The sequence below is a fragment of the Theobroma cacao genome, chromosome 7 (genome assembly GCF_000208745.1).
Source record: "Theobroma cacao cultivar B97-61/B2 chromosome 7, Criollo_cocoa_genome_V2, whole genome shotgun sequence".
NCBI classification, from domain to species: Eukaryota; Viridiplantae; Streptophyta; class Magnoliopsida; order Malvales; family Malvaceae; genus Theobroma; species Theobroma cacao.
The window spans coordinates 21202536-21222479 of NC_030856.1; the positions used below are offsets into that span (position 1 = coordinate 21202536).

Here is a 19944-nt window from a genome sequence, read left to right on the forward strand (position 1 = left end):
TCCTAAACTACTCCTTTCGTCTTTTATCACTTTTAAACATTTTAATTGATCTCAATTTGTATTCGATCAACTTTATTTATCACCATATCAAAGTATGGGGTATTTCAATTATAAAATTGATAAAAAGAAGAAAATAAATATTTAAATTTTAAAAAAACACATGATAAGATCTAATAAGAAATTTTAAAAAAATACTAATACTTTATGTATGTTTTAATATTAATTAGTTAATATATATAAATTAAAAAGATAGATATATAATGAACTTATTAATTTAATATATTTAAAATATATTAGTTTATTATATCTATGTACACAAATTAGAAGGATAGCTATATTAGACTATAGATATCAACTTGCATTATTAAAAGAAAAAAACTTATTGTATTAATATTAAATTACAAGTTATATTCTTTAACCAGCACGGCTTGTCACATGTTCCTCCTTCCTTATACTGGGCCAACGGGTCCACACATGCAAAGCCACGGGAGCAAGGGAAATGCAAACGTCAGAGAGTGGGTCAAGAGGCCAGAATGTGATAGTTGACATGGCTGAAGGCAGTGGAGAACACAGCCCAATGATTGAAAACAGTGCAAGTCAAACCACTAGCAATAACAAGATTGTTTCAATAGTAGCATGCTCACGTGACAGAATGGAAGCTTATGCTGAAAATCCTCCAAACTTGGAGTCCGCCTCGGGTAAGTGCATGTACAATAAAGATTTAAGTGATGTTCCTTCTGTTCCCTTTGTCTCAGAAACAAATTTCGCAGAAATTGAGGTCTATCCTCGGGTACGACGTAGGAGACATTCAAACACTGAAGTTTCAATTGTTAAAATATTCAGTTTAGCCTCAGATAAAGCCGTGGATATGGGGGAAAATGATAAGGCCTCGGATGAAGATGCCATCTCGGTGAACTTTGCAGCTAGTTGGGAACGCGAGAGGTATTTCTAGTGCGCTAATTAGAGAAGAATCAAGAAATTATAGTTATTGCAAAAATAAATAATCTTAGTCATTTCGGAACCCATGGTAGATGCTTTTAAAGTTAATTTTATTCATTGAGATTGTTGTAATATGGAAGTGTTTTAATTTTATGACGGTAGTAAAAATTATGGTAATACAATGAAACACTCCATTCTAGGTGTTTTTATTATTTACATTTTCTGTTTTAAATTTTATTTTAGTACATTGTCTCAATGTAATAGTAAGGAATATCTGTTTTACCGTAGCATCAAAAGTTATGCATGTAAAATGGATTTCCCGACTCTAGGTGTTTCTCCGAAACTTTCTTATAATCATGTAACTTGGAGGTACGGTTTAGGTCCCCCTTCTATGTACTTTTTTATTTTAATTAATAAAATTTAATAGGGTAGCTAGGCCTTATTATTTAAAAAAAAAACTGATATAACTTTATAAGTTAATATATATATGTATGTATATGAGATATTTAAATATTCTACATACATATATATTAATATATTTTATATGTAAGCTTATAGTAATTTTATTTATATGATTATAGTTATTAGTTTTATTAGTTATTATCATATTTTTCATAAAATTATATTAATTAGCAATTATACAAATTTTGTAATATATATCAAATTATATTACATAATATTTGTATCATTAATATATATAATAAATTTAGTAATATAACATTATATTTTATATTGAGTAATTATTAAACATTAATTTATTGATAAAATTCAAAATATTTAAATTTGTGTTGCTAGGGTGACTTGAACCGTTGCCCTCATGAAAAATGAGTTAAACTTTAACCAAGTCTACCACCCATCCATTCTGATTTTAAAACTCCCCAACTTAATTTCAAACGAATTAGAACTGCCATATAACTCAAATGGAAATTGGTAATTAAATATGTATAGTTTTTTATTTATTTAAAATTAAGAACATTGGAATTCCGAATTAAGACCCCTCCATCGTACTAGTGGAGTCTTAATCGAAATCCTTAACTTAAGGAAATTCACTCGAAATTGCGACTTTTCTCGTTCCGAATGGACATCTCATCATCGGTATACATTATTCTTGTGATTAATATTTAAAACTCAATTTTCTGTACTTTCTTAACTATTAATATTGACCTAAAATATATATTTTATTATTATAATTAGTATATTTTTACCTCATCATTTGAACCCTTGTTGATAAATATTTACTTTTTTTATTTTATTATCATACTTTTATATATTTTTATTTTACTTGTTTATTTATTTTTAATTTTTATTAATCATTTACTTACTCCCATGTCATTTTTCTTCTTTTCCTTTCTTTTACTTTTATCCTTCTTTTTTTTATTATTTATTTCTCTAACTAAACTAAATCCATTACTACAACTATACTTTATTTAGACATTTATTTTTTTTGTTTTATATGTATGTTTCATTTGCCAAGGTTTATATATATTTTTATAAATATTCTCCTAAATTCAAATCCTTTCTATAACTAAATATTTTTTTAAAAAAATATATTTTTACTTTATTATCTTTTTGCTATTATTATTTACATACTTTTTTGTTTGCATTAATTTCCTAACTCTAAAAATATTACCTAGAGATTTTTTAGAATATTATCCTAAAATAATTTGAACTCAATCCTGCAAAATTACACAATAATCCTAAGAACAAACAAAATGGACCAACCCAAGCCACAACAGATCTATATAAATAAAATAAAATAAAATAAAAAAATAAAGCCTTTACCTGACTTGGGCTTAAATAGTGACCTAAGAAAACTGATCCACGCAGAAGTGCCCTAGGCCTGTCTTTACAACCCAGTGTGCTTCACACTAAACGCACCGTTTGATGCTTATGCGGCAATTTCTCTATCTCTCAAAACTACGCCGTTTAATAGCTACCAACCTTAGGTATAAAAAACTTTATTTTCTCCTCTCCCTTCTTTTTCTTCTTTCCCTTTCTCTCTCTAGCCGCAGCCACCCTCTCACTTTTCTTTAAACTTTTCAGTTGCCTCATTCTCCTTTTCTCTCACCTTCCCCTCCACCGGTGGCTTGAAGCTTGGTCATCCAAAACCCTAAATATCCCTTCCCTCTGCCGTCAATCCCTAAATCTGACAAAAAAAAAAAACTTGAATCTTTCTTTCCTCTTTGGCGGCCAACTCTTGATCGGTGCAAAGATCTCCAATTTCTCCTTCCTTTTCTATGCCGGTTATCCCACCTTCAGTCCTTATCTGTTCCTTCTTTTTATTTTATTATTTTTAAATTAAATTTTTTTAATTTTAATTTTTATTATATTATTTGATTATTTTATTAATTTTTATTATATATATTTTTATTTGGGGAATAGGTGTCTACACTCACTTTTTTAGTGAGTTTTTGGACCGGATCATATTGTTGAGCCTATTTGCCTAGCGTAGAGTTCTTGTTTTGCCGAGCATAGAGCCTTGTTGTTGCTTATCTGTGTGCCTTGCTCACTTTTTTCGGTGAGTGCTTGGATGGGATCTTGTTGCTAAGCCTATTTACCAAGTGTAGAGTTCTTGTTTTGCTGACTGTAGAATCTTGTTGCTGAGCCTATTTGCTGCGAATCTTGGGTCAAATCTTTGGTGAGTTCTTGCTGCATTTTTTGTGGGAATTTTTTGTAGCACTTGAAACTTGGTAAATGCAATGGCTTGAGTGCTTAAGGCTGCATCAGGATTTTTTGATTTGTACTGTTTATGGTCGACATCTTCGAATTCAGAAAATGAAAAGAAAAATGACTTGAAATTCAATCTCTGTAGAATAATGATGCATAATCTCGTTACTGTTGCTTTTGATTTCTCGTTACTGCTGCCTTTGATTACAGCTGCTTCAGAAATTGGATTTGTTTTTCAATTATCCTAGGCAGTAGATATAGCAATATGGTAAACACAAATTTCAGTAACAAGTTTGAGAGGGAACATATACATACAACTTCTATGAAATTTTAATTGTTTAGTGGTAAACCAATGGCTACTGTTGCTGCTCGAGCATACTTCTCCACCTTCCTGTTAGGATCCACACCAAAATACTTGGACCTCACTATTAGCAGCATAGTACTCAAGATTAGGGCCTGTGCCTATGCCAATTTGCAGTACCTTTTGTGCCTAAGTCGTTGGAACAATTTTAGCTTTATAATCATATGTGTTGAACTTTTTTTAGATATTGTGTGTTAGGGTAATTTTGAATTGTATGAATTTGACTTTGAATTTTGGTTTTTAATATGTGTTTCTTTTATACAATATGAAATTCAAATGTCGATGTGAATGGATATTTTATTATCGAAATGGAAATTGGTATTTCTTTTTTAGGAAAGCAATTTGGTAATTTTTTTGGGAAATTGGTAATCTAGTAAAATAATTTCCGTTGGAAAAGCATTTCCAACGGAAAATTCCTTTGCAAATGCTTTTTTTAATATAAAAGAATTTTGTTGGAAACCAATTTCCAACGGAATTATTTCCAATGGAATTTTCTGTCGGAACTTAATTTCCAATGGAAAATTTCGTTGGAAATTTCCAACGAAAATCTCGTCGGGTACCTAACATTGAGCTCATTTTTCCAATAAAAATTTCAACGGATTTCCAATGGAAAATATTAACGACGAGGCTTTTACAAACGAAATTTTCAACAGAATTTTCCATTGGAAATCCGTTGGAAATGCCTATTTCCAACGAAATTTAGCCTTTTTCCAACGAAAAATTCCGTTGGAAAAGGTTGATGTTTTTGTAGTGTATGTGCAAAAACGAAATGAGAAAATAAGATTAAGCACAGCTTGTCGCACAATTTTTTATCCAAATACCTAATATTGAAAGACATATTCTCTTGGGTTGGATGCAATTACAATACTGTATTAATTAGTCTGGCAATAAATGAAAATATTAAAATGCGTCTAATGAATGTAGCTATAGCCTAATAATACGGCTCACTTGATAATGATATCTATATCCTTGATGGATTTAAGTTGCCTGAAGCACAAAATTTGAATTCCTAGAAAATCGATTAAATTAAATAAATTGTTTTATGGATTAAAGCAATTTGACGCATGTGGTATAATTGTCTTAGTGAATATTTGTTGAAAGAAGGCTATAAAAATAATCCTATATGCTTGTGTATTTTATAAAATGAATTAGATATGATTTAATCATAATTGTTGGTAACTTTAAAATTTTTAGAACTCGTGAAGAGTTATTAAAAGCCGTGGATTATTTAAAGAGATAATTTCATATGAAAAACCTTTGGAAAAACAAAAATTTTTTTGAGTTTTCAAATTGAACACTTGACAAATGAAATTTTTGTCCATCAATTGCAAAAGTGCTAAAATAATTCTATATAAACAGAGCATATCCATTGAGTTCATTTATAGTTGCAAGGTCACTAGATGTAAAAAAAAAAAAGAAGACATTTTCTGACTTCATGAGGATGGTGAACTTATGGTGAACTTCTTGTACTTGAAATACCATATCATAGTGTAATTGGAGTACTGATGTATTTTGCTAGTAATACACGACTTGATATATCATTTGCTGTGAATTTACAAGCAAGATATAGTTCTTCTCCAACTCGAAGACATTGAAATAGAATTAAACATATACTCTCATATCTCTGAGGAGCAATGGACATGGGCTTATATTACTTAAAAGCATTAAAATCAAATTTAATTGGTTATGTAGATGTACAATATTTATCTGATCCACATAAGGTTAAATCCCACACAGGTTACTATTCATATGTGAAGGTATAACTATTTTATGGCGTTTTGTAAAACAAATTATATTTGTTACTTTCTCTAACATTGCAGAAATTTTAGCAATTCATAAGGTAAGTCATGAATGTGTCTAGTTAAAAAACTATAATTCAATATATTCAAAAAATGTGTGGCTTATCCACTACGAAAAAAATTCCAACAACGTTATATGAGGACGATGCCGCTGCCATAGCATAGTTAAAAGAATAATACATTAAAGGTGATAGAACAAAACATATTTCACCAAAATTCTTTTTCACTCATGATCTCCGAGAAAATGGTGATGTTAGTGTTCAACAACTTTGTTCAAGTGACTATCTAGTAGATTTATTCACTAAAGCTTTTCCTACTACAACATTTGAAAAGTTGATGCAAAAGATCGAAATATGCCGTTTAAAGATCTGAAATAATGCAGTTATCAAATGGAGTAAAACACGCACTGTACTCTTTTCCTTTATCAAGGTTTTTCTCACTGAATTTTTCTCGATAAGGTTTTTAATGAGACAGTACTTCAAAAACGTATTTTTGAAATAAATTACGTACTCATTTTCTTTCACTCGAATTTTTTCCCATGAGGGTTTTTCTTAGTAAGGTTTTAATGAGGTATATTCTTAATATAATGGACATTCAAAGGAGAATGTTATGAACAAATGTGTGAATGTCTATTATGTTACGATTCAAGAAGTGTAGACCAAGTCAATCAACCTAATAGGTAAGATACAAAAAATGTAATATGATTTGAACTCTTAGATAGAATTAGATTAGGATTATAATTCAAGGGATTGTTGGCCTATAAATAGGCCTTTAACTTCATTTGTACATATACACTTGAATAAGATCTTTTTACTCCCTTTAAATACTTTTTCTTATATTTCTCTTATAGTTGTTCTCTTAAGATTTATTTCATAACACTTTTCACTATTATTTTAAACCATAAAACTCTAGAATGTTTCCCTAAATGGTAAAAGACTTTCTCTCTCTAGTCTCAGCTTTTCTTTTCTCTCTTCTCTCTTTACTTTCTCATTTTCATCATTTTTTTGAAAAGTCTCTCTCTCATAATTTAAAAGCATTTTCAACCAATTAAAACAAGATTCAAGCTCAAATTTTCGTTTTAGAAACTCGTAAAGGTAAGGTTTCCCTATTTAAAACATGTAATCTTAAGTTTCGATTTTCAAAACTTTTGGTTTATTAAAAATTAGTTTCGCTGTCTAAAACTTAGAGTTTTTGGGCGGTTTTGGTACTCTCAAACTCATCAAGGTAAAGTTACTATAAACCCTAACTAGTTGAAGTTTAAATTCATAGTTAGGTTGGATTTTGATACTGATTTTTGGATTAGTGGTTTAGTGAAGAAGTTTGCGAAAGGATAAGTGGTTATTCATCGAAGATATGGTTAAAGAAACAAGTATTAATGATGGAAATTACGTTGTTAGGTGTTGTTGGAAAAACAAGTATTTTAGAGAGGTTAAGTTATTGTCGAAAGGTGCTTAAGAAGAAATGCACGATTTAAATAGGTTAGTGGATACAACGCTTTTAATTATTTTGATATAATTAAGCATACATTGTCTACATTTTCACATTAAAACATGTTTTCGATGAAGCATGATTATGAGAAGCGATTTTGATGTGGCTTAATGGATTTAAATGAGTTTGATGAAAGTTACATATATGATGTGTAAATATGTTTATTATGTATTTAGTTCTACGTATGGGGAACAAGCACTCTAAATGTTTTATACCTTAAAATTCTGATTATTTGTTTATGAATTGATTATATGCTTGATATTGGAAATTTAAGATAAAAAATGTTTTTCGAAAAAGCCCTAGCTTTGGGTTACTCTGATTTTGATAGTTAGACTTAGTTGACAACATTGGAGAAATCTTGTCTCAACATTCTGATTTTATTAGTGAACAATTTCACCCTCTATTTCAATTATAAGGATTTATAAAAATTTGATTTGTAAATGTGTTTAGTGGAGCCTATTAAGTTAAGGACTGATAGTTAGCGACAGTAAACGCTAACCTTTATGCACAATGATCTGTAAACTTTGAGGTCGGTGACTATATGTACTGGATGTGACAAAGCCTTTTGTAATCTAAAAATTGATGGCTATATACATCAGACTATATATTGGTGATACGACACAACTCTATATGTTCATATAGTGGGGACAATACCCTACTCTCTATTATTAAAAGTCCATGACCATGTACCAGGCTATACCTTGGTGCTACATCACTTTTTGATGTCCAAATAATGGGGACTAAACCTTATCCTCTATCTCTATTAGTTCTTCTTAAGTTAATGCTCCACAAATGCTTACTTTGTTATTTGATATTTGAATTGAAAAAACAAGTTATGAATTGATTTTGAAATTGAAACTTTGGTCATTTTTTATCCCATTATTGGTTTAAGGAAAACCTACTCTAAATATGTTATTTACTTTGTTTTTGGTATTTAAACTCTAAAAACTGGAAGTGAAATGATTAGACTTACTTGGAACTTAAAATAAGGTTTATTGGCTAAAATTTGAGTTTCTATGAAGAAAGTATCGATACCCTGAATGACTAGAGCTTTTTAGGATGAGAAAAGGTGAGTCCATAAATGAGATGTTTGGGGAATTCATATTTGGTGTGGCAGGGCCTTTTAAAATCAAAACATATCAAGCGATCTCTTGAATGCTCTTCCTTAAGCACATCTTTCTTAGTAGGTTTCTTACTTCTAAGGTTTTTCTTCACGAATTTATTAAATTTCTTAGCTAGCATGGCCATGTTTTCTTCATTTTCACTCTCACTTCTAGTACCCCTTTCATTCTCCTCAGCTCAAGATTTAAGGGCTAAACCCTTTTGTTTGACCTCTTCCTTCTTTGGTTATTCTCTCTATTTCTCATATTTAAGTGTCATCTCATAGGTGAGAAAGGAACCCATGAGCTCTTTTAGTATAAAATCATTTAAGTTTTTAGCCTCTTCCATAGCCATGATTTTGGGTCTCCAAAATTTTGGTAGGCTATATAGGATTTTTTTACAAGTTGTGAATTTAGAAAATCCTTTCCTAAGGCTTTTAAAACTCTTACAATGTTAGTGAATCTTTCAAACATGTCATTAATTGACTCATTGTCTCTCATCCTACATAGTTTATAATCATAAGTAAGCAATCTAATCTTGGATTCCTTAACTTGTTCAGTTCCCTCATATGTAGTTTCTAAGGTATCCCAAATTTGCTGGGCATTTTCACACATTGACACCTTTATTAAACTCACTAACTCCTAAGGCATAAAGAAGGGTATTATAAGCCTTGCAATTTACTTGAATTAATTTCTTATCTTTGTCATCCTAATCTTTTTTAGACTTAATGACTACTTTCCCGTCTATCTTCTTACTTGGAACATGTGGACCATCTAGTGTTACACTCCAAACATCTAAGTCCATTGATTGAATAAACATTTCCATATGTTTTTTCCAATAGAGGTAGTTATTATGTTCAAAAAGGGGTGGCCTCTGGATCAGTTGCTCTTCACCAAGTACGATTTCCATCACCTCCATTTTTGTCGATTTGAGCTTTTAAAATGGATCTTTTAAAGGTCGTTAGACTTACAAGATTTGAGAGCAAGCTCTGATACCAATTTTTTGTGTAAAACGCTCAATAAGCAATATACCAAAAGAGGGGTGAATTAGTATTTAAAATATTTTTTGAAAACTAAGTATAAAAATCAAGACTTTTGCAACCAAAAATTTCTTCTTGTGTCAAAAATAAAGTACGTGATTTTCCTAAGCAAGTTTTCAATAATAAATTGAAAAGACCAAATAATAAATCAAGGTAAAATATTTTTCTAAGTCAATAGCAAGCAAAGCATAAACAATGAATTAAGGAAAAATAGTTTCCTAAACTAAATGCAAGCAATAGATCATAATACAGAAAATTAAAAAGCAAAACACAAGATTTTTATAGTGGTTCGACTTTCTCTAGTGCCTATATCTACCCCTTTGGAACACCAAGGAATTTTAAATACACTAAGGGAAATGAGTTTTCTAAGGGATCCAGCAAAACCCTCACAATAGCTTTTTCACGGGATCAAGCAAAACCCTTGCAAAGCTTTTTCAAGAGGTCAAGCAAATCCTTTCAATAATGGTTTTTCATGAGATCAACCATAAATCCACAAATAGCTTTTTAAGGTTAAGCTAAAACTTTTACAAGAGGAGCACAATGTTTAGCAAGAAAATACCTCTACAAAGACTGGACACTAAGAGTTTAAGCTTGAGTGTAGTGAGAAAAGAAATTTTAGCTTGAACGAAGCAAGTATAGGACTTTTGAAAGCTTGATGGAAGACTAAAATGAAGCTAAATAGTGAAGATAAGCTTTTTGAAGGTCTTTTTGGGGTTTGAAACTTTATCTTAAGTCTTCTCTCGCTTACAAATAACTTAAAGGTGATTTTTTATAGCTAGTGTGAAGTTTGGAACCGTTAAACACAAGTTTAAATCAAATTTGATAGTTGTTGAAGTTTGATGGTCGACTACAATACTCCTAAGGTCAACTATGTTATTCAAATTTCTCAAATTAGGGTTTCATAGTTGAGTATAACCTTCATTTACTCGATCTAATTCCTTAGAGCGTGATTTTTGCAAGTTTGGGCTGATTTAGTCAACTATGGCTTTGCCAAGGTCGACTATATCTCTTGATTTCTCTCTTTTCACACATCAGAGTAGCCAGGGTCGACTACCACAATGCCAAAGTCGACTATGGCTGTGTTGTTCTCTAATTTTTCGAGCTTTTTACTTTAAGGTCGACTATGGTAACTTTAGAATTGACTATGACTTTGTATACTTCAAGTTTTTTACTCTTTTTGCCTTTGGATCGACTTGAGCTTTTCTAGGGTTGACTCCTAACTTGTGTCTTGAAGTTTCTTTAGCTTTTTGATGTTTCTCTACAACTATTTCTTCCTTACCTTGTTTCTACAATCAAATAATAATTCAAGGCATGTTTACTCTTTGTTAGTTGAATATGCATTGTTTGAAAGCTTTTATGATATTTTCTAATGATGCATGGTTTTTCTAACAATTATGTAACCTTAATTAAGGGATTAAAAATATATTTGAGACAATTTCAAATGCTTGAAATTAAGTTTAAGATAACATGCAATTTTTGTCAAATCAAAACATGATGTAACTCAAGGCTAATGTCACGACCCAATTTCCCGGGCCATGACCGGCGCATGAGCTTAATGAGCATAGCTCACTAAGCCCAAGCAAGCCTATCCATTTACCTTTGCTTAACAAATTTATCATATCATGCATACACACACACCTTTTCTCGGGTGTGAACATAGCCAAAACACAATGGCATTATCGATAATAATATACATGCACTATACCAGTCATGTATTTAGCAATTTACATTGCATACACATATTCACATTGTTAGATTGTATTCACAATACAAAAGGACCCATGACTTCCAGCGGAGACATTTACAATAAAAGGGATTACTATCGAATGCCAGACACATACCCAGGAGATGCACTACGGGGACTCCTCGATCTAGGGTCCAACAGTCACCTGATCTGAAAACATGAATTTTTATAAAACGTGAGTACAATACTCAGTGAGTGAACAAGGAAGGGAACAAGCAACAATTAGGGAGAATTTAAAATCATGATGCACTTGTTTCAAAACAATGCAATTTAGTTCATTCCTATTTAAAACCCCTCCAAACCCGAGAGTTTTTCGCTACAGCGAGCATGAATTTCGCTGCAGTGAAAACAGAGCAACAAGAGAAACATTTTTCCTCACTCAACAAAAAGCCATCCTGCTAAACTAATAAAATCAACATAAAATTCATGAAAATTCTCAAAGTACAATGTGTCAAATTTCACGTACATTACAACCATAAATCATTGTCCATCAATTTGTTATATCACACATATTTATATATATATATATATATATATACGTATATACCCATCATCATCATCTCACCAACCCATCATCATCATCACCAGCTCATCATCATCATCACCAGCTCATGCGCACTCCCTACTCGCACATGGCTGGGTCATCACCGGGTTATGCGCACTCCCTACTCGCACATAACCGGGTCATCCTCGGCTTATGCGCACTCCCTACTCGCACATAGCCGAGTCAACATAATTACACAACATTATATTCAAGCATATATGTATATCAACATAATGCAGCCACATAGAAATCCATAATAACCACATTTCATAACATAAACCTTTTCTCAAAAGCTTGTTCCCAAGGCATTCATTTTCATGAAAAATTGCATAAAATCATTCAAACACTTTGTTCAAAACAGTCATATTCCCAAAACAATTTTGATAGGCAGTCCACTCACAGGTGTCGAAAATCCGGATTCCGGGTGAACTCTGACTAATAGTCCTCAGGCGTAATTCCTTTGCCTTTTCCGGACGTCTCACCACCTTGACAAATAACAAAGTCGAGGAATTTACTATATTGTCCCTAAATTGATATAAATTAATTTAAACTACTAATGCTTGATATGTAAATGCAAAAATATGTCCGATTACCGCTTAATCACGGTATCGATTAAATTCGACCGATCACCCGATTAATCGGCGATTGTGTCCAAATCACCTCCAAATTAATTCATTTCTCCTCTAATACCTTAATTTACCACATACATTTAAATAAAGCCAAATTCAGCATTAGAACCCTCACAGTTCCTTATAGAAAAATTTGGTCATTTGGTGCACTAGCATCGAATTTTTTTCTACATAACCGTTTCACCTTAATTCATCATTTTCCATGCCATTTTCCTTGAAATAAAAACAATCCCCCATTGATATTCAGCCCTCATGGTTCGACCAACAAGGAACCCTAGAGAAATTGAATATTTCTTTTGTGTTTTTGTTCATAACCATGCTTAACTATCCCTAAACACTAACATAGTCTAAAATCAAATTATTCCAACAACAATTCCTCTTCCATACCCATTTTTCAGAATTGAATTCATCATGATAACTCAATATTCAACCATGGAAATCAAGAACAAAAGCATGGGTAAGCTAGGTATCAAGGAGAATTAAAGAAATTTTAACTTACCTAGCTTGTTTCCTTGATTTCTTCACTTTTTCTTTGAATTTCCACCTAGGTTTTCTTGTTTTTCCTTTTGTTCTTCCTTTTTTCTTGTTGCTGGATGCCTAGGCCGAATATGGTGAGGGAATTGGGGATTTAATGGGCTGATTTCTATAGAAAATAATAAAATAATCAAGCATGCCATGTGTCACATGCTTATTGGCCCAATTTTTTAACTTTTTGACTTTTTCTTCTTAATTTTCCACCACAAATATTCTGGTATTTATCCAATCCTACCACAATTAAAATCCCTTGGTCTTGACAGGTACTGGGGCGAGAAATTTACCGATTTGGCCCCGAGACGGAAAAATTACGATTTTGCCCCTATACTCCGAAATGTACCGGAATCAAATTATTTCTACTTTTCAACCTCAAATAACACTAACATTGATCAATATTAACCAAATGGGGCAAAAAACTCATTTTATAAAAATTCCCGTTTAGTCCTCTAGTGGTAAAATTACCATTTTGCCCTTGTGCTCCAAAAATACCAGGAATCATAACATTTTCACTGCTAAACATCATTTTATACTCCAATAATCATAATTATATTTCATATAATTACTCTTGGTCAAATGTGATCAAATCTTGGCTAAAAATCTCCATTTTATCATCAAATGGTAAAGTGACCATTTTGTCCCTAATCGGTCAATTTTTCGGATGGACTCCAAACTGGACCTTGAACTTCGAATCACTATTCTAAGCCATTTTGTGGGTTTCAAAATTTTCAATTTCCTCTTAGAATTTTTATTTGAACTAGTTCAAGGCTCGATTTAACTTAGTTGTACCACTCGGTACAATACCGTCTTTTAATTGAGCTTGACAGGGTCTCACAGCTAACACATGCCATACATTTACAACACAAGGTACCATTCATCAAAGGCCTGTTGCAATGCAAATATTTTCGAAAGTTCAACAAGTATACTCAAGGTATTTCACCTTACCATATATGCATTTTTCAGAACATTTTAGATACAAGTCCACTCACTTTAAGTGCATCCAATATATTTACAAGCTACCTAGCCAGACTTCTTTGATAAGTTGGCCTTGGGGCTTTAAGAGAGCCTAACACATTTAACAGGCACAAATGAGAAACTTTAGCATTTGTCTCAAGACTAAAATGTAGTTAACAATTTAATAACCTCCCACAATCCTTCCCTTGGATTTGTGTCTTCCTTTCCATGTATTATACATCTAATACCCATTTTTCAAGGCTTAGGGTTTTGAAACCCATTTACACATACATCCTTTCTAGCTAATTGGAGTAGATTTATTATCTAAATATTCTTTTTTTACCCCATCCTTGAATTTGGACTCTCATTCCACATTTGTGTATATTTTTCATAATCATTTACATATTCAATCTTTTGAGAAAAACCTTACCTTGGTGAGTTGATGGAAGCTTGATCTAAGTGAGAATAACCACCCAAAAACCTCCAAATTGAGGGTTGAAAACTAGGCTTAAAGATGAGCAAGAGGAAAAAAAAGAGAGTGAAGTTCTTTTTTGAAGGAAGGAAAAAGAAAGAAATGAAGAAAGAGCCTTCAACTTGTGGCTTAAAAACCCCTTTTTCTATATGAAATGGCCTAAGGATCGACCTTTTAATCCTTAGGGGTCAATCCCTAAGCTCTTAGAACATTCTGTTTCATGGGGATGCTTCCAAGGATCGACCATTCACTAAGGGAAGGTTGATCCCCACAAAACAAAATGCCTTCTAATCATTTTGTTTGCTAGAGATTGATTTTTCTCCCTTCGGGGTCAATCCTTACAAAATAGGATGCTTTCCAAGCATTCTGTTTGCTAGGGATCGACCATTTCCCCCTTGAGGGTCAATCTTTGCATTCTACAATGCAAACATTGGGCTTCGAACTCCCAAGGATTGACCCTTTTCTCTTAGGGGTCGACTTTTCGTGCCTTAGCTTGCAAAAATACTCTTTTTTTGAGATTGATTTCTTTCTTATTCTTCCTTCAAACTTTAAAACTTTAAATTTTAGATTTCCAAAGATACAAAGTGAAAATTTTTAGAATTAGGAAGCTTTCCTAAGCTCACCAAGTAAACTTATTCTTTTATTTTTCCATATCAAAATTTGAGATTTCACATTTTAACAACAAACACATATCACCAATAAACAATAATAAACAACAAATACATATCACCAATAACCAACAAATAACAACAAAATTATTTTACACAAATCAAACAAGAGTAACTAAACAGTCATCAACAATTTTAAAGTTATTATGAGGAGTTTATGGGTACCAACCGAGGTGTGGGATGTGAAAGGGGTGGCAAATTCGACTGACAAGGAGTAGATTGACAGCAAGGTGGGCTTTGGTTTATGGTGGAAGGGGTGAGTCGATGACAGGGGTGGTTTCAAAGGCAAAAGGGATCAGTGGTGTTGAGAGGGGCGGGGGGGGGGAGAAAAGAAAGAAAGAAAAGAGAGAAAAAAGTAAGGCGATTAAAATTCAATTGAATTAAAATACAAATCATAGTTTGACCAACCAAAATTCAAAGACTCAAGGTTTGGCTAATTAAAATCCATCTATGAGTCATCATGTCTTATCTCTAATTGAATTAAAATAATTCAGAGATAAAATTAAAGAGACTAAAGTCTCAAAGAATTCTCTTATCTAGTACCATAACGACAGTGCTTTTTCAAGCTATTTGACACACAATTGGTAAAGAAGAAAATTCTAAAATACAAAGTCTCCAAAATTCCCATAAATCCAAGAAAGAAGATTTGAAAACCAAAACCTCTTTAGAGTTCAAACCTACGAGTCTAACAAGAAGATTTGAAGAAGTCTCCATAATTTCAAAGCACACAATTCAAAGAAGAAGAAGATTTTGAAGATCCAAAACTTCTCTTAAATCTCAAGTATCAAACTTTGAAAAAGTGAAAGGCTTCAAAAAGTTTTCAAGAAATTGCCCCTTGATCTTGTTTTAGTCCAAGGAAGGAAATCAATTTGATTATTAAGTCATCAAAACCCTTGAAGTGGATCTTTATTGAAAAAAAATTAAATTATTATTCGTTTAATTTAAAAATTTTCGGGATTGTGTTTTTTCTTTGATTATTAAAATTGTTATTTATCTTCAAATTTTTCTTATCTTATCGACATAAAATTTATGTGTACTCTTGCATCTTGCTCCTTCGACTTGTTTAGGACAATGATACCTCAAAAGGATTTATTATTCTTTCTTTGGTTGTTGTGAAGAAGTGTTTGACAGCATTAATGCCCTTCTTGAAATGTATTATTTTATTTTTATGAAAAAAAAAAAAGAAGAAGAACAAAATTTAGGGGAGGAAACGAATAGAGTTACTATTAAACCACTATTAATTCCACAAAGTGAGGATTAAACGGGGAGCCATTCGTCCTCAAATACTTCAATTAGCTTATGAGCCTATGACCGTTTCTCCTAATTTCCTCCACGTCTATAATTTTGTATATGATTGATTGTTTATTCTTTTCTAATTTCTAACTTTCTATTTGTTTATTGCTTTTATGTCTCTTCCTTTCCTCAAATCTCTCCCAAATTTCAACCATAGCTATTACAAACAAACAATCAAACTCCAACTCATTCTCATTGCATTCTTCCCTCCCTCATTTGGTTTTCTCTCTTTCGTTCTACGAAGTCTCCCTCCCATTCTCCCAGTTGTAATTTCTAAGACCAAGATTTTCCTTTTCCCCCATTTCCATTGCTTCATGACAACATTCTTTTATCATAGAAAGAGCGTAAGCAAGGACCCTAACAGCTAGCATAGAAAGTTCCAGGTGGGTCCTGCAACCTGTTCTGATTTGGGTTCTTCAGCTTCATTCTATTTATTCTTTCTTTCAGCCTTTCCTTTAGAATTATTGGTCATAAAGAAGGATCTTGTCTTACATTTCATCATGTCGATGAACGGAATGGAAGGAATAAAATAAAGATAAATTAAGTTTCTAGCGAATACGCATATATCTATCTATTTCCATCTTAAAGCCATACAAGACGTGCCTGCCATAAACTGATAAAACGTGTTTGATGAAACCATGCATGCATGATTTGTCTTACAATGTTAATATGGATTTTAATAAAATGCATCATCCCCGATTGAAAGCATACAGCGGAGTTCATGGCTGCCTTTTTGCAACTCCATTTTCTCCATCATAGCAATACCATACCGAGCATTAGATTGAACTAGTAACAGATTTTCATGTGATTTTTGTTTTCTTTTTTCTGTTGATTAGGAATCCTGTCGAGGGTTATATATCATCGTGTTATCCCATTGATGTCATCAAAAACAAACAGAATGCTCGACTCCTCTGACTCTGAGGTAAGTAATTCCATTTCTATTCTCTATTTCATTCCAATGATTTTCATGGGCATTTCAATTGGTGTAGCTGAATAGTGCATTCGTTTTTTGTAAATAAATTTTTTAAAAAAAAAACAAAGAAACGAAACGAAATGAAATCATTTGATCTTTTACACAGTTGAGCGACACTTCCTTCGGAGGAGCTCCGCCTGACTACAGAATAACAGATTCGCAGTCCAAGAAAAACAGCAACTTAACCTGTAATCCGCCCCCTCCTGACCCAAAAAAGGTGGATCGAGTGGCTAAAATCAGCGCCAATTCACCTCATGGACCTGCATATACAAGTCCAATTCCTAAAGTGAATGAAAATGTGCCATCCAACCAGCAATATGACCCCAAAATCATGGATCCTGTCAATAAGCCTTCCCAAATTCCGAGTCCCAGGATGCCACCAAATGCTGAAATCCAGAATACTTTGACAGTAATGCCAGCAAACAAGAAAACCAATGATGCAAGAAATACCAGTGCCATGCATAACAATATCGCCCATGTCCAAGGGAGTGGAAATAACAGTCGCAATGATAGCATGGAGAGCTCCACCGCTCCCCTTCGCCCTCACACTGGCGGTGACGTACGGTGGGATGCTGTCAATACTGTCAGTGCCAAAGGCCCAATTGGTCTCAGCAATTTCCGGCTTCTCAAGCGCCTTGGATATGGAGATATTGGAAGTGTATATCTTGTAGAACTCAGAGGAACCAACGCCCACTTTGCTATGAAAGTCATGGACAAGGCATCCCTGGCAAGTAGAAACAAGATATTGCGAGCACAGACGGAACGAGAGATTCTTGGGCTCCTTGACCATCCTTTCTTGCCAACTCTGTATTCATACTTTGAGACAGACAAGTTCTATTGTCTGGTTATGGAGTTCTGTAGTGGGGGCAATCTTCATTCTCTTCGGCAAAAGCAACCAAATAAGCATTTTACAGAGGAGGCTGCACGGTTAGTACCCCTTTTTGTTTCATCCATATTTTCCTTGTCCAATCTGCCATGTGTGGTTCGTTTAATTTTCACTACGCATTGATGATAAATTGGTATACTGATATCACCGTCTCTATAAACTGTCTTTCATAGATTGTGCTTAGCCTTATATATGAATGATTCATATGGTTTTGGCAGGTTCTATGCGTCAGAGGTGTTACTGGCACTAGAGTATCTGCACATGCTAGGAATTGTATACAGGGACTTAAAGCCAGAAAATGTGCTGGTAAGAGATGAAGGCCATATCATGCTCTCAGATTTCGACTTATCACTCCGTTGCTCTGTCAGTCCAACACTGGTCAAATCTTCATCTACGCATCAAACTAGCAATGGTGGTGGCAGTGGTGGCATTTTGGATAGTGAGTTTGCTGTGCATGGCTGTATGCAGCCTTCAACATTCTTCCCCCGCATTTTGCCTGGTAAGAAGAATCGCAAATCTAAATCAGATTTTGGCCTCTTTGTTGGCGGCGCCATGCCAGAGTTAATGGCAGAACCTACCAACGTTCGCTCCATGTCCTTCGTTGGGACGCATGAATATTTAGCCCCAGAAATCATCCGAGGAGAGGGTCATGGCAGTGCAGTGGACTGGTGGACGTTCGGTATCTTCCTGTATGAGCTCTTGCATGGCACAACTCCATTCAAGGGTCAAGGAAATCGAGCCACGCTTTTCAATGTTGTAGGGCAGCCATTGAGATTCCCAGAAACCCCGCACGTGAGTTTTGTGGCCCGTGACCTTATACGAGGCCTTCTGGTAAAAGAACCACATAAACGAATAGCATGCAAAAGAGGTGCAACAGAAATAAAACAACATCCATTTTTTGAGGGAGTGAACTGGGCTCTTGTCAGAAGCGCCATGCCTCCCCACATACCTGACCCTGTAGACTTTTCACATTTCCAAAGCAAAGAGGCATCACCAGCTGCAGATAAGAAGAATCATTCTGATCTTGGAGGTGATCAAAACATTACCACTTCTGCGGGCTACATAGAATTTGAGTACTTTTAGTAATTCCACTACATTTCTACGATGATTTGGGTCTTCTTCATGGCAATCTACTTTTGTACAAAGTACAAAATATGAATTTTAATAATTATATATAGTATATCCTTGTTAAGGGTGATCCTTAGTCTTGTCTCGCCATTCATTAATTTTTACGGGACTAAGAACAGGTGTTTGTCGTGCGTATATTAGGAATGGAGTTTTTTTATTTCCTCCATATATATATATATATATATATATTTGTCTATGTATATGTTACTAGATGATATAGGGATGGATCGATTTTTGTCAAAGCCCTAATATACAAGACATGGCCCAATTGAAAGAGATGATGTGTTTCTAGAAGCTAATCGACATGTTTGTGTAGAAACATGGTAATTAGTTTATGAGTTGAGTATCAATAAATAAAAGTCTTTTTTATATATGAGTTTAAATAATTATGTTTTTTCTTATAAAGATAAAGTTTATAGAACAAATATATCCTGTAAAAAAACTTATAAAGTAGCATAATTATGAAATCCTTGTTATATAAAAGTATCATTTTTAAAATTATTCATGGTCAATACTTTATCAAGATAGAACATTGATAGAAGTCTAGAGATTAGCACATGTTATGTTTTTTACTAGTAAGATAGGCAATAACTTTCATAAATTTGAAGTGTGGAGATACTTAACACAAACATGTGGATGCTTGTTAGAAGAATAATGTAAAATTACAACCTTTCATAAAAGGTTCAGGTTGTAACTTAGCTTGGTGAGCATTTAAAATTGTGATTTCT

General features: G+C 33.2%; 2 protein-coding genes and 1 long non-coding RNA gene across 3 annotated transcripts; 2 read left to right on the forward strand and 1 right to left on the reverse strand.

Annotated features, from left to right (window-relative positions):
- On the forward strand, nt 431-1199 carry LOC108662853. Its single transcript, XM_018124565.1, has 2 exons — nt 431-698; nt 771-1199. Exons 1-2 carry the CDS (start codon nt 500-502, stop codon nt 950-952), a joined length of 381 nt encoding a protein of 126 aa, XP_017980054.1. The 5' UTR covers nt 431-499; the 3' UTR covers nt 953-1199.
- Nucleotides 11251-12840, reverse strand: LOC108662855. Its single transcript, XR_001928700.1, has 3 exons — nt 12811-12840; nt 12083-12167; nt 11251-11288 (listed from the first exon to the last, which is right to left on the reverse strand). It is a non-coding gene; the product is annotated as an uncharacterized LOC108662855 (long non-coding RNA).
- On the forward strand, nt 16408-19306 carry LOC18595002 (serine/threonine-protein kinase RHS3). The gene is made up of 4 exons (XM_018124555.1): nt 16408-16612; nt 17066-17151; nt 17309-18129; nt 18307-19306. Exons 2-4 carry the CDS (start codon nt 17107-17109, stop codon nt 19169-19171), a joined length of 1731 nt encoding a protein of 576 aa, XP_017980044.1. The 5' UTR covers nt 16408-16612; nt 17066-17106; the 3' UTR covers nt 19172-19306.

Coding starts and splice junctions, on each gene's coding strand:
- LOC108662853 (XM_018124565.1), top strand. CDS start 500: ATGCAAACGTCAGAGAGTGGGTCAAGAGGCCAGAATGTGATAGTTGAC. Junction 699..770: donor AAACTTGGAGTCCGCCTCGG/GTAAGTGCATGT, acceptor CAAATTTCGCAG/AAATTGAGGTCTATCCTCGG.
- LOC18595002 (XM_018124555.1), top strand. CDS start 17,107: ATGTCATCAAAAACAAACAGAATGCTCGACTCCTCTGACTCTGAG. Junction 17,152..17,308: donor TCGACTCCTCTGACTCTGAG/GTAAGTAATTCC, acceptor TCTTTTACACAG/TTGAGCGACACTTCCTTCGG. Junction 18,130..18,306: donor TTTACAGAGGAGGCTGCACG/GTTAGTACCCCT, acceptor TGGTTTTGGCAG/GTTCTATGCGTCAGAGGTGT.